This window comes from Balaenoptera musculus, chromosome 15 (assembly GCF_009873245.2).
Source record: "Balaenoptera musculus isolate JJ_BM4_2016_0621 chromosome 15, mBalMus1.pri.v3, whole genome shotgun sequence".
In the NCBI taxonomy this organism is placed as follows: domain Eukaryota; kingdom Metazoa; phylum Chordata; class Mammalia; order Artiodactyla; family Balaenopteridae; genus Balaenoptera; species Balaenoptera musculus.
The window spans coordinates 62,510,695-62,522,805 of NC_045799.1; the positions used below are offsets into that span (position 1 = coordinate 62,510,695).

General features: G+C 51.5%; 1 protein-coding gene across 4 annotated transcripts in view; it reads left to right on the plus strand.

Moving 5' to 3' along the window:
- ABCC1 (ATP binding cassette subfamily C member 1) overlaps positions 1–12,111 on the plus strand; it is a 131,943-nt gene that overhangs the window by 102,163 nt on the left and 17,669 nt on the right. For 3 of the 4 annotated variants that reach the window (XR_005016427.1, XR_005016426.1, XM_036825394.1), the window contains exons 20-22: positions 5,156–5,182; positions 7,991–8,081; positions 10,003–10,135. Coding sequence is in view for 2 of the 4 variants with exons in the window: in XM_036825394.1 (XP_036681289.1) it covers positions 5,156–5,182; positions 7,991–8,081; positions 10,003–10,135 (251 nt within the window). In the remaining 2 variants the exon portion in view is untranslated. The remainder of the gene's footprint in view (positions 1–5,155; positions 5,183–7,990; positions 8,082–10,002; positions 10,136–12,111) is intronic. The other variant, XM_036825395.1, reaches the window with a different exon arrangement.

Here is a 12,111-nt window from a genome sequence, read left to right on the forward strand (position 1 = left end):
TGTTTCTATCTCCAAATCTCCCCTTCTTATGAGGACACCAGTTATGTAGGATTAGGGTCCATCCTCATGAGCTCACCTGAACTTATTACATCTACAAAGACCTTATCTACAAAGAACTTATTACATCTACAAAGACTGTCCACGTACAGTCACATTCCGAGGTACTGGAGGTTAGGGCTTCAGTATATGAATTTAGTTGGCGGGGGAGTATAATTCAGCCCATAACAGTACCGTTCTAGGTTTTGAGGAGACAGAAGTGAACAAAATATAGGCAAATCCTGCCCTCGTGGAGCTCAGAATCTAGTGGGAGAGAAAGGCAGTAAGCAATCAGCAGATGAAGATGGTGTCATGCAGCATTAAGTGCTGTGAAGGAAAGCACGTGGAGTAATGGGCCGGGGAGTGACGGGGGTTCGGGCAACTCAGGCAGGGTGGTCAGGGAAGCCCTTTGTGGGGAACAGTGTTCTGACACAGGGAACAGCACAGGCCTCAGCCCGGCGTGAGCTCGGTCTGTTCAGGGAACAGAGAAGAGGCCAGTGTGGCCACACCATGGTGGGCAAGGGACAGGGTGGGAGACGAGGCTGGCGGGGGTGTGGGTGGGTACCCTTCAGGGCCTTCAGGGTGAGGAGTTTGGGTTTTGTTCTCTGTGCAGCAGGAAGCCACTGAATGTTAGAAAGGGGAGGGCACACAGCAAGAGTGCACACCTTCATTCCTCTGTGTTAGCGTTTGCTGGAGTCCTCGTAGTTTTTAATAAGTTCCTTATTGAGATATAATTCACACACCATACAATTCACCCAATGCAATGATTTAAAAAAAAATGCTAGTATTTTATTTGTGCAGCCATCACCACAATCAATTTCAGAACATTTTCACCCCCCTCCCCTCATACCCATTGGCAGTCACTCCCCATTTCCTCCCAGCCCTTCAAGTCCTAGGCAACCACTCATCTACTTTCTTTTTTCTCTTCCGGTTTTGAGACGTAATTGACAAAGAGCACTGTGTAAATTTGAGGTGTTCAGCATGATGATTTGACTTACATACATCCTGAAATGATGACCACGATAAGTTTAGTGAACATCTGTCATCTCATATAGATATGAAATTAAAGAAATAGAAAAAAATTTTTGTCCTTGTGATGAGAACTCTTAGTACTTACTCTCTTAACAAATTTCATACGTACACACAGCAGTTTTAATTATATTAATCATGTACGTTATATCTCTAGTACTTATTTGTCTTACAACTGGCAGTTAGTACCTTTTGGCTACCTTCATCCAATTCCTCCTCACCCCTCCACCTCCGGTGACCACAAATCTGATCTTTTTTTCTCTTTTGGTTTTTTTTGAAGTATAATTTACCTGCAACACTGTGCTAGTTCCTGGTGCACAATATAGTGATTTGATATTTCTATACATCACAAAACGACCGCCACACAAGTCTGCTTTCTGTATAGATTTGTCTTACTCTGAACATTTCATATAAACAGAATTCTTTAATGTGGTCTTTTGTGACTGGCTTCTCTCACTTTGCCTGATGTTTCCAAGGTCTGTCTGTGGTAGCTTGCATCAGCACTTCATTTCTTCTGATTGTTGAATTGTAGACACGCAACGTTTCATTCATCAGCTGATGAGCATTCGAGCTGTTTCCACTTTTTGTCTATTATGAATAGTGCTGCTACAAACCCTAGGGGTTTTAAAAGAAAAGTATTTTCTTTTGCCAGTGCAAGATAGCTGACGCTCCCTCCAGCATTTAAACTCCAGGTTGGAATGAGTTTCTACATGTTCATGCTCCTGTGGTTGGAAGGTTCTGCTGTAAGTCTAAGCTGCTTTCCTCTTGCTGCAGAGTCTCCTTCCTCGGATTGTCTCTTAGCCCAAGTCAAGCCAAGGTCACACGATGGGTGGTGGCAACTTCAAGATCACTGTATTTCACCGGCCTGCTTGGTGGGCTGCATTTAGGCAAAAATAACCCTCTGTGCTTTCTAAAGTGACGTGTGTGGGTTTATCTGAATCTTTTTCCCAGAATGAGGTCTCTCTCTCCCCTTTCTATCCAGCTGAGCAGGGACTGTCCTTATATCTTGTTGAGTTTTTTCCCTTCCCTTCCTCCCCAGCCGCCCGCATATCCAAAGCAGGTTATGCAGAATATGGAATGCTGCCAGTTAAAAAAATTTTTTTGTGTGCACGTCAGCACTTAATTTAGTGGTGAAAATACCATCCACCACTCTAGCACCACTGTGGGGTTATTTCCCCAATTCAGCCACCCAGCCCCAAGCTGGGCAGGTCACAGAGGTCCTCTGCCCATGGGTCTAAAAATCAAACGCCCTCCCCCCTTTCTTTCCACCTCTGTGGAGGGGCCCCGGCGATAAGGCTTGGCGTCAGGGTCCAGTCTTGCTCAGCTGTAGTCAACTCTGAGTGCCAGTGACCTTGGATTTGTTTGAACCACATTTTTGGCTCCGTCTAAAGGGAAACTTTTGTTTCCTCATTGGATTAATCAGGTCTTTTTTAGAACACGCAGGCTGAAGGACAAGTGTTTGCTGTGAGGGGATTCTTTCTCCCTGGGATGGGGAATAGGAGCTAGGCTTGGGGTTAGGGGAGACTGACCCCTCCCCAGGGATATGCATGATCCTGTTTCTAGGAGACTTTTTGTTTGTTGGTTTTGGTTGCAAAGAGAGTTACAAAGTAGTTCATTAACCCTTGTACTTGGAAGGTATAGAACATTTTTATTTTCTCTGGTTTCTTTATTAGGAACCTAAAACCTAGCATGGCGGTTTTCAGTAGAGAACATTTGTACCTTCCGGGGACACTTGGCAATGTCTGGAGACATGTTTGGTTGTCACAGTGTGGGTGGAGGGGGACACTCCTGGCATCTAGTCGGGAGAGAGCATGGGTGCTGCTAAACAACGTGCAGTGCACGGGGCGACCCCCTCTGTCCCCCCGGAGCGGAGAATCACCCAGCCCACGATGTCAGTAGAGCCGAGGGTGTGAAAGCCGCTCTGCTGTGACTTCTCTCTGCCCAGGTTCTTCCCTTGTCATCTTGGGAGAAAGACTTTGAGTCCAACGACCTGGCTGCTTTTCAGAACCTTATTCGAGACATCTCTCAACCTTGTCACTCATTTTTTTCCCTTTTTCAGATTTTTTGGGGATTTTTCTTTTTTACCTGATTATAAAATCAATATGTGCTCCATGTAGACAATGGCAAAGTGTGGAAAAGCTCCAGGAACCAGCAAAAAGAACATCCTTCTGCTGTTGCACTGCCCAGAGGGGAACTGCGTTGGCATTTGGCCTCTTTCCCACCTGCCTCTCTAGCCCAGGACCTTTTCCCTGAGAAGAGTAGGGTCCTAGGGTGTGCTTTTGTCATCAGTTCTCCTGTCCCTCTTTTGTTTCTTAACGTCAGGTCCCAGGCACCTCCCCATGTTGCAGAAGTCTGTTGTAAGCACCGAACAGCAGCTGGAGAGTCTGTCAGACAGATGGCACATTCCTCCCCGCTGCCCTCAGTGTCCGTGTTTCTTCCCCTTTTGAGTCTGAAGAACTTGCAGGGCCGAGGCGGGAGGATAGGGCTGGGAGATGTAGCCGATCGATTCCGTTTTTGGTCAAAAACCAGCCGTTGACTGTAAAACAGTGACTTGAATTCTTCCCTCAAGGGGGAGGCTTGCCTGCTGGCTCTTGCCCAAGCTGAGTTCCAGAACCTTCTTGAGAATAAACAGCGAGCCTGAGAGGTGCCCGCCTTGAGGGTCAGTGGCTGGCTGAACACACGGCCCGGGCAGCGCTTATGTGGTTCAAGGGGTGGGGTGGCGCCTGGCTTACTAGTATCACAGGCCCATCCCTGGTGCTTAGAAGCACTCAAAGAAGAGTCATTGGGTTGCAAGTTTTATGCCTTTGCTTCTTAATTATTTTATAGCACCCTCCCTCTCCCAACCCCCCACCATTCATATTTTCTCCTTACCCTGCTTTATTTTTCTTTGTAGCATTTAACACTGCCTGACAGTATATTCTGGATCTACTACTTGATTATCTCTTTTTCTCCCTTGGAATTTAAGCTCCATGAAGGTTTTTTGGTCACCTCTGTATCCCCAGGACTGAGAACAGTGCCTGGCGCATAGTGGATACTCAGGAAATGTGTTAAATAAGTGACTGAAAGAGTTGCATCTTGATTGTTTAAGGCATGCCCTGCGTAACCATCGGACATTAACACATCTGTGTATATATCCCAGATTGGAAAGAACCATGAGCGGATATTGCCCGTTTCTCTCAGGGCTGGTTTAGAAACCACCTTTGTGGGTTCAGGCTAGGAGATGGCACCACTGTGGCCGATATTGTGCCCCTCTGGCATTGGTAGGTCGGCTCTGCTCGTTCACTTGGCCATTCGTTTGTTAATCCATCCATCTGCTTATCTGCTGTGTGCCACGGGGACATCTGGTACATGAGCCACCATATGAAATGGTGCCCCTTGGATTGTGCAGTGCACATCCTGTACAACCCCACATGGCCATCGGATGCACCAGGTGCTGGGAGTAGAGTGGTAGATAAGACCTAGGAATGGTCTCAAGAGCTCACAGTATGATGGGGGAGACAAACGCTAAATAATCAAGGACATCATCGTGCTAAGCGCGGTGCTGGAGGCAAGCCTGGGGAGCTGGAAGAACCCTGAGATGGGGTCCCCGTCCCAGCCTGGGGGGTCCAAGATGATATCTAAGCCAAGTCACCTCCTCTTCCCCCTTCTCTCCACGTGGAGCTGGCTCAGAGCAAGGTGCTCATGTCCTTGAAGAAGCAGAGGCTGTGGGCTGGTGAGAGGCCTGTGCCATCTCCCAGCTGGCACGCCTGCCCTACGCTCTGTAATACTTTCTCTCTCTCCCTCTGGTGCCCGGAAAACAGGCGTGAAGACAGAAGGTCTGTCTGCATTTTTCTAGCTCTCTTTATGTTTGAACACTTGCAGCTTTTAGAGTAGGGGGCTGGCCCAGGCACTGTACTTGTCAGGGATGCGCCCAGAACACGTGGGATGGGGAAACCGAGGCACAAATGCAGCAGGTTCCTCAGCTGTCCTTGCCCCTCACCCTTAAGGAAAGACATTCATCCAAACCCTCTGGGCATTTAAGTGGGGGAACGCAAGGGTAGGGAGTTTTACCTTGGTACTTAATGCTTTCTTGGGTCTTGTGAATTCCCAGGCACCAATGTGATGGATGAGGAGGAAGGTCAGTGACAGCGGGGTTGGAGTTGGCTGTGCTTGCAGAATGAGGCTGCAGATGGACTTGTCCTGCTGCTGCATGCCTGGGAAGGGACCCTTGGATGTCTGCCTTTCCATCCCTTTCCATCATTCATCCAGCATTTATTGGGCACCTGCTCTGTGCCTGGCTTTGTGGTTGGCCCTTGTGGATACAGTTCGAATCTCCAGATTTCTTACAGGCCGGCTGAGTGACCTCGGCTAAGCTTTACCATCTTTGCAGGTCAAATGACCATGACCAGCATGCCTTGAAGGAGATCCTGGTTGCGAAATGCCTGGCACACAGTAGGTGGACGATAAATGGTAACAGTTTGATTATAATGACCCCACCCATACCTCCTGGGCATGATCAAGACCCAGGCAGGCCAAGACAGCACCGGGCTGATGGCTTCCTGATGGAGTAGCTGCCAGGTGGCTGGGGCACCGGAGGTGGGATGTTTCTAAAAGAACTTCAGCAGGAAAGGCTGCCCTGGCTCCATCTGGTGACAGAAAAGTGTGAACCGGCCACCAGAGCAGACCCCTCCCTCCTGTCTTCCGTAACCGGCACCTGTGGCTGAGGGTCCAGACAGAGGCCCCTTTTGGAAGGCACAGGAGCCAACGCCAGCCAGTTAAACTAGGGTGTTTACAGGCAGCTCAGAAATCAAAGGCAAAACTGAACAAGCAGGATTCAGGCAGTGGGAACTCTGGGCATGAGACTCACTTTAGGACAGAGCAGTTGGACAGATCTTTGGTCCTGGGGCCACCGACGGCTGAAAGTGCCGGGGGGAGGGGTTCTGATAGGCTGGCCTTGGGCAGGTTCCCCCTTGGCTGGGGAGCCTGGGCATCCTGGCAGACAGGCCTGGGAGACTCTGGGGGAGGGGGACTAAGCCCCTGCAAATTATGGCGTGTTGCAGCACACATGTGCAGTTCCCCTCCTAGGACTCTCTGTCCCTCCCTTGCAGACGAGGATTTTCCAGCTGCCCCAGTTGGCGTATCACCTGTGGGCTAATTGGGTGGAGAAGACGGGGAGGCAGCCATGGAGGCCACTGTGGGGGCCTCTACTGTGTGGGAAGCAGGAGGGGGAGGGAAGGTTGAGGCTCCCAGAGGGCCCCTGGGCAGCTGTGCAGGACAGAGGGCTCTCTGAAGCCCCCGCCGCAGGACAGGTGTCTCTGGGAGTGTTTTAAAGCATCCCCATCCCTGCACAGAGCACGACAGTCAAGGCCGGGCTTGGGCCCCAGTGCTGTGCATGTATATGAGCACTGTCTGCATGCGGCTGCATGGGAAGTCCTGCTTGTTATCACTCTTCTGTTTGTTTTAGGGTTTTTTTCCAATTAAAAAAAAAAGATGCCGATATTTAAGGAAACATTTAAAGCAGTGATTCTCAATCCTGGCTGTGCCCCAGAATTATCTGTGGGACATGTTTAAAAATGCAGATATAACAGTAAGCGCCTCATCAGCATCTTACATTTACCGAGCACCAGGCACACCTCATTTCGTCCTCCCGCTAATGAGGGCGGGTGCTGTTGTTGCTCCCATTTTGCAGATGTGGAAGTTGAGGCTCAGAGAGGTTCATTGCTTCCGCAGTACCCACAGCTGGGAAGTGAGAGAACACTTCCCACACGTCCCAGCTACCTGACTGTGCTCTCAGCATGGGGGTTGGCCTCCCTGGCAGAGTCAGTGCAGGGACCTGGCTGGCCCAGGGCATCCTGGGTGATTCATTCACAGCCAAGATTGAGAATCACCAGCTCAGAGCTCCTCCCATCAACCCAGGAATGACCCCCAGCCCTGGTTCCCTTCCATCTTCTGTTTCTTCCTGTGGCTGTCGCCTGAGAGAACCTGCCTTTCTGGATTCTGCTTTAATTCATGTCACATCAGCATGTTCTCAGGGTCACTGCTGGCTGCGTATTTATCCCTTCATAACTTCTGTCCTGCATCCCCTCCTCTTCTGGGGTCAGTCCTTTGGAGCCCTACCTTATGCTTCTCTCTCCTGCTTTCTCTGTCCTGGCACCAAAGAGTGAGGAAATCAGTGCAAAGTGAGCGGTAATAAACGTATCACTGAGTTGTTGGAAGATTAAAGGAGAGACTGTATTTCAACACAGCACAGTGGCTGATGATAAATGTTAGCCACTGTTCTTAAGGTGACGGTGATCATTGTTGATGCTGGGCGGATACTTCCTGGGATTGGGGCAGATATCCGGCTGGTATGGTGCCCCGTGGTGGCTGTATCAGTTGTTGAAGTGTTGAAATAGTTCCTTATTACTGGAAAAACAGCCACTGCCCTAGCAATCCCAGGTACCCTTTACCCTGATCTTCAGGCCCTCCCCTTGACCCGGCAACCAGAGGGTTAACTCTTGGCTGGGGGCATCTGGGACTCTAGTGTCTGATGCCCATGTCAAAACTGGTTGTCATGTATTTTGGGTTTCGCCCTTGTTTGGGATGCTTGGGGACCAGAGGACTGTGCCCTTTCCCCCAAGTGGTTCCCTGTGTCCTGGCTCCATTATCCGAGCTACACACAGCACAGATGCCATCCCCAGAACTGGATTTTACTGGTCGCTGCTGGCACAGGGCGCTTGCTCGGGCCCAGGGCCCTTGAGACGGTTGCAAAGCACCATCCCTGCCCCAAGGAAGCTGGCTCCAATATCTCCTGCAGCCCAGCTGGGCAGCCTGTCCGTGGCTACAGCAAAGCAGGTCTTGCTTTCTGAGCTTCCGGGAGGCCAGGTTATCTGCCATCTCCCCCCACAGTGACAGGTTTTGGTGTCCAGCTCTTAAAGCCACGATTCCCCCTCCCCGCTTCTGCCAGGCTTAGCAGGTGTTGGCAGGCCAGGGAAGGAGGTGAAGCAGGTGGAGAACGGCATGCTGGTGACGGACGCTGCGGGGAAGCAACTGCAGAGGTAAGGCGGGGGGGGGGGGGGGGGGGACACCCTGGGGATTCTCCCGGCATCACGTTTCTGCCCCCTGCCTGGGGGTGGAGAGGAGGGAGAAGGGTGCCCGCGGCGAGGCTCACCTACCAAAAAAGGCTTTCAGCTTCTGTCTCCCTCCCAAATCCTTGGGGGGGGGGGACTTCACTTCCCAGGGAACAGAGGCCCAAAGGGGAAGCCTGGTTCTGTTCCTGCAAGGCGGCACGGCTCACACAGGCCTCATGATTTACCCATCCGTCTGCGCTTCTGACACTCAAGCTCCCTACATGGTGTGGCTCTTTGCTCAAGTCACGCAGAGGGGCCTGGAACGTTCAGGCTTTAAGAACCAGCAGCTGATTCAAAATAGAGTAATAGTGACGGCTGCGTTTTATGTCCTGTTAGGAGCCAGGCACAGTGCCAAGCCCTGTACGGTCTGTGGACCTGGAGGTAGTTACTGTCATCTTCCCATTTTACGGGTGAACAAACTGAGAGCTGTCCATAGGTCATGCAGCTGCAGAGAAGCTGAGCTTGAATTTGAACCCGAGTTTGGCCTCTGAGCCAGTACTCCTAAGTTCTACACTTCGGTGCTTTAAAGAAGGTTGCTTTTGGTTAGATCATTGGGTGTTTGGAGGAGCGGCATTAACCTCCCTGTGCCTCAGTTTCCTCAGTTGTCAAATAGGGTCTTTGGTGCACTCACCTTGTAGGGTTGTAGGAAGGCTTGTGTGATTCGCTGCCTGTGAAGCCATCAGCACTCAGTAAATGCCACTCAGTTATCACTTGGGTGAGCTGGGGCCACCTGAGGTTACTTCTTTTGGGGTGGGGGGATTTCACAGAAATGGGCTGGGAAGGAAATTGGCACAAGCATCTGTGCCCCTCAGAACCCTGCCCACGGTCCCCTCCTGGGCCTGGCTTTGTATCATACACGAGAGGTGGACATACTTCCTTCCTTCTCTGCTGGCGCACCAGTCCCAGTGGTGAGCTCGGCGTGTGTGTGTGTGTGTGTGTAAAGCACTTAGAACAGTGCCTTGCCCGGAGTCAGCCGGGGGGTGAGGGGACACTGCCCTGGTCTGTGCAGGCGGCCAGCGTAATCAGTCTAAGAATTAGCTGAGATGAGGCAGGCGCCTGCAGGCTGTCCTGGGACGTAGGGGCAGGTGACTGCGAGAGAGAGCCACAGGTGGACTGAGCAGAAACACACAGAACACTGGGTATTCGTTTTCCATTGCTACATAGCAAAGAATCACAAGCTTAGCGGTTTGTCATCTCAGTTTCTGTGGGTCGAGGCGTCCAGGCACAGCTTAGCTGGCTCATCTGCTCAGGGTCTCTCACAAGCTGTAACCAAGGCATTGGCCAGGCTGGGGTCTCAGCTAAAGGCTCGGCTGGGGAAGGGTCGGTTTCCAAGCTCACGTGGCTGTTGGCAGGACTCAGTTCCTCAGTTCCTAACTGGCCACAGCCTGGAGCACCCCTCCATTCCCAGCTCCGTGGGCTTCTCCAACCTCCACACTCGCTTCATCAAGGCAGGCAAACCAAGAAGGCAGTAGAGTTGACGACCAAGGTGGAAGTCGTACCCCATCCCTTTGCTTGTGTAGGTCTGAGCCGTGTACACACACACACATACACCATGTCATTCCCCAAGCATACACCTCCCCAGGGAAAGAGACTGCCCCAGGGAGGAAAGCGCTCTGGATGATGATCTGTCATGATCTGCATAAAGCTGGTGAGTACTGGTGGGCAGGAAATGCTTTCTGAATAAAGTCCACATAAAGGAGCGGTTCTTCCGTGGGGCCCTGGGGCCAGACCCTTCCCCTCTCGGGGTCACCTATGTAAAATCAGAAGGGTGAACTAGTTTGGTGCTTTGGGGGCCCACCTCTGCCCAGGGCCTCCATGCGGTTGACGCCCGTGTGCCTTGCTTTTCCAGACAACTCAGCAGCTCCTCCTACGGCGGGGACGTCAGCCGGCACCACACCAGCACCGTGGAGCTGCAGAAGCCCGGGCCCGTGGAGGAGGACACCTGGAAGCTGATGGAGGCAGACAAGGCTCAGACTGGGCAGGTGAGGGCGGCGGCCCGCGTCGCTGTGCGTCCCTGGGGGCTGGGCCCTGTGCGGAGTGCTGGGGTCATCTTAATTCATGTCTTCCTCACAAGGAGCCTCGAAAGGTACTGTTTTAAGGGCCAGAAACCAGACCGGAGGGCCTAGGTGACTTGCCCCAGGTCACAGCTGGTGCGTGACAGAGCTGGGATTTGAACCTGGCACTCGGACTCCAGGGTTGGTATCTGTAGTCTCTGCCATCCTGACCACCACCTCCTTTGAGCAGCTGGGGCCCTTGTTAGCCGTAGGTGACCCAGACGCCTTAAATCAGGGCTTCCACCTCACGGGGTTCAGTTGTGTGTGCCTTGGTTTCAGATCATCACAGACTCAGCCCTATAGAACATTAACTTATAGTGTGGGGGGGGTGGGATTTAGGATTTCAACTTACAAATTCGGGAGGAGACACAAACATTCCGTCTATAGCAGTAACAATCACAAACTTCTCTTTGTAACAAGGAGAGCAGGTTTCAAGCTCTTGTTTTACTGTGTTTTTTTATGATCATCTGTTTCGGGCAAGTGTCAATTTTCTGTTTATGGTAGTAATGCAAAGTTTATTTTTAAAATTAAAGTGGTCTTTTTTTTTAAATAGGGAGTAGTGTTTTAAAAATAAGTTTAAAAAAAGTACACAAATAAAAACGAACCTATGAAAGGTGATACGGGAATGAGCAAGGTTGGGGCACTGTTCTCTCAGATCTGCCTGGACACATCCAGAATTTCCCGGGCCCTCTGTTTCCAGCTCCTAACCTCATCTTGGTCACACCTGTGTCTGGGGGCAGAGGTGGCTGTAGGGTGTTTTCCTCCCTTGCTCTTAGTGACCCTCCAGGGAGCCAGAGAAATGCCCAGAATCAAGGATTTGAGAAGGAAGGGCCAGAGGTGCTAGGCCCATTTAATCCTCACTTAATCCCCACACCACCCAGAGCAGGTGGGTCCCGCCAGTATCTGCATTCTACATGCAAGGAAAACAAAGACCTGGGGGCTTGTAACTTGCCGAAGTCTGAACAGGAGCGGAGCTGGGCTCAGCCCACCCCGGTCACTTCTGACTCCCATGCCAACCTTGTTCCTCTGCTCATGAGGAAGGGTCCCAAGTCCTGCAGAGCAACTCGGGGTCAGCAGGCAGCTCAGCTGCATGAGTGGGCCAGGTGGTGAGATAAGCACGTTCTTTATCCTTACACCCCCTCCCCACTCTTTCAGTTTGAAGAACAGAGACTTGGAAAATAAAAATCAAAAGGAAACACTCAGCTATACCTTGGACCTCTGTTCTTCCACCTGCTTCCTTTTTTAACCAGACTGCACCTCAAGCAGATGATGTTTATGACCCAAAATTCAGCATGAAAAGCCTGATGTGACAATGAACACACACACAGGGAAAGATACCTGGAGTTTGCTGAAACCACGCCCGGCGGGTTGGGTGCGGGGCTGGCCCAAAGCACATTGTCCCTGTCTGTGGTGTTCAGCCACCCTTTGCGTGGCTACACGTAATTACGTAGCCCCCGTGCTGGGCTCTGTAGGGACATAGGAGTGAAAGAAGCCCCCAGCTGTCACCTGGTGGAGTTGGGGAACGGGCTGAGCAATGGGAGGCCAGTTGCGATTGGGAGGAATTGGTGTTGGGTGTTCAGAGGACTGGGGGTGGGGGGGATGTGACACTTGGTCGTGGGTGCTAGGCAACACGTCCCATCTTCCCATTTTCTTCAGACTCTTTGACGGCTCCCTGATGGTCCTGGAGTAAAAATCGGAATCCTGGGCAGGATCTCTCAGGCCCTGTGTGGTCTGGCCGTTCCCTGTTCTTCAGCCTCATGTTGCTCCAGCCATCCTTTCCTCCTTTCAGGTTCCCTCCTACGTCAGGGCCTTTGCACATGCCGGTCCCTCCGCCTGGAGTGCCTTTTTTCCATTTTCACCTGGTTAATTCTTTGATGTCCCTTCCTTAGGAAGAACCTCCTCTG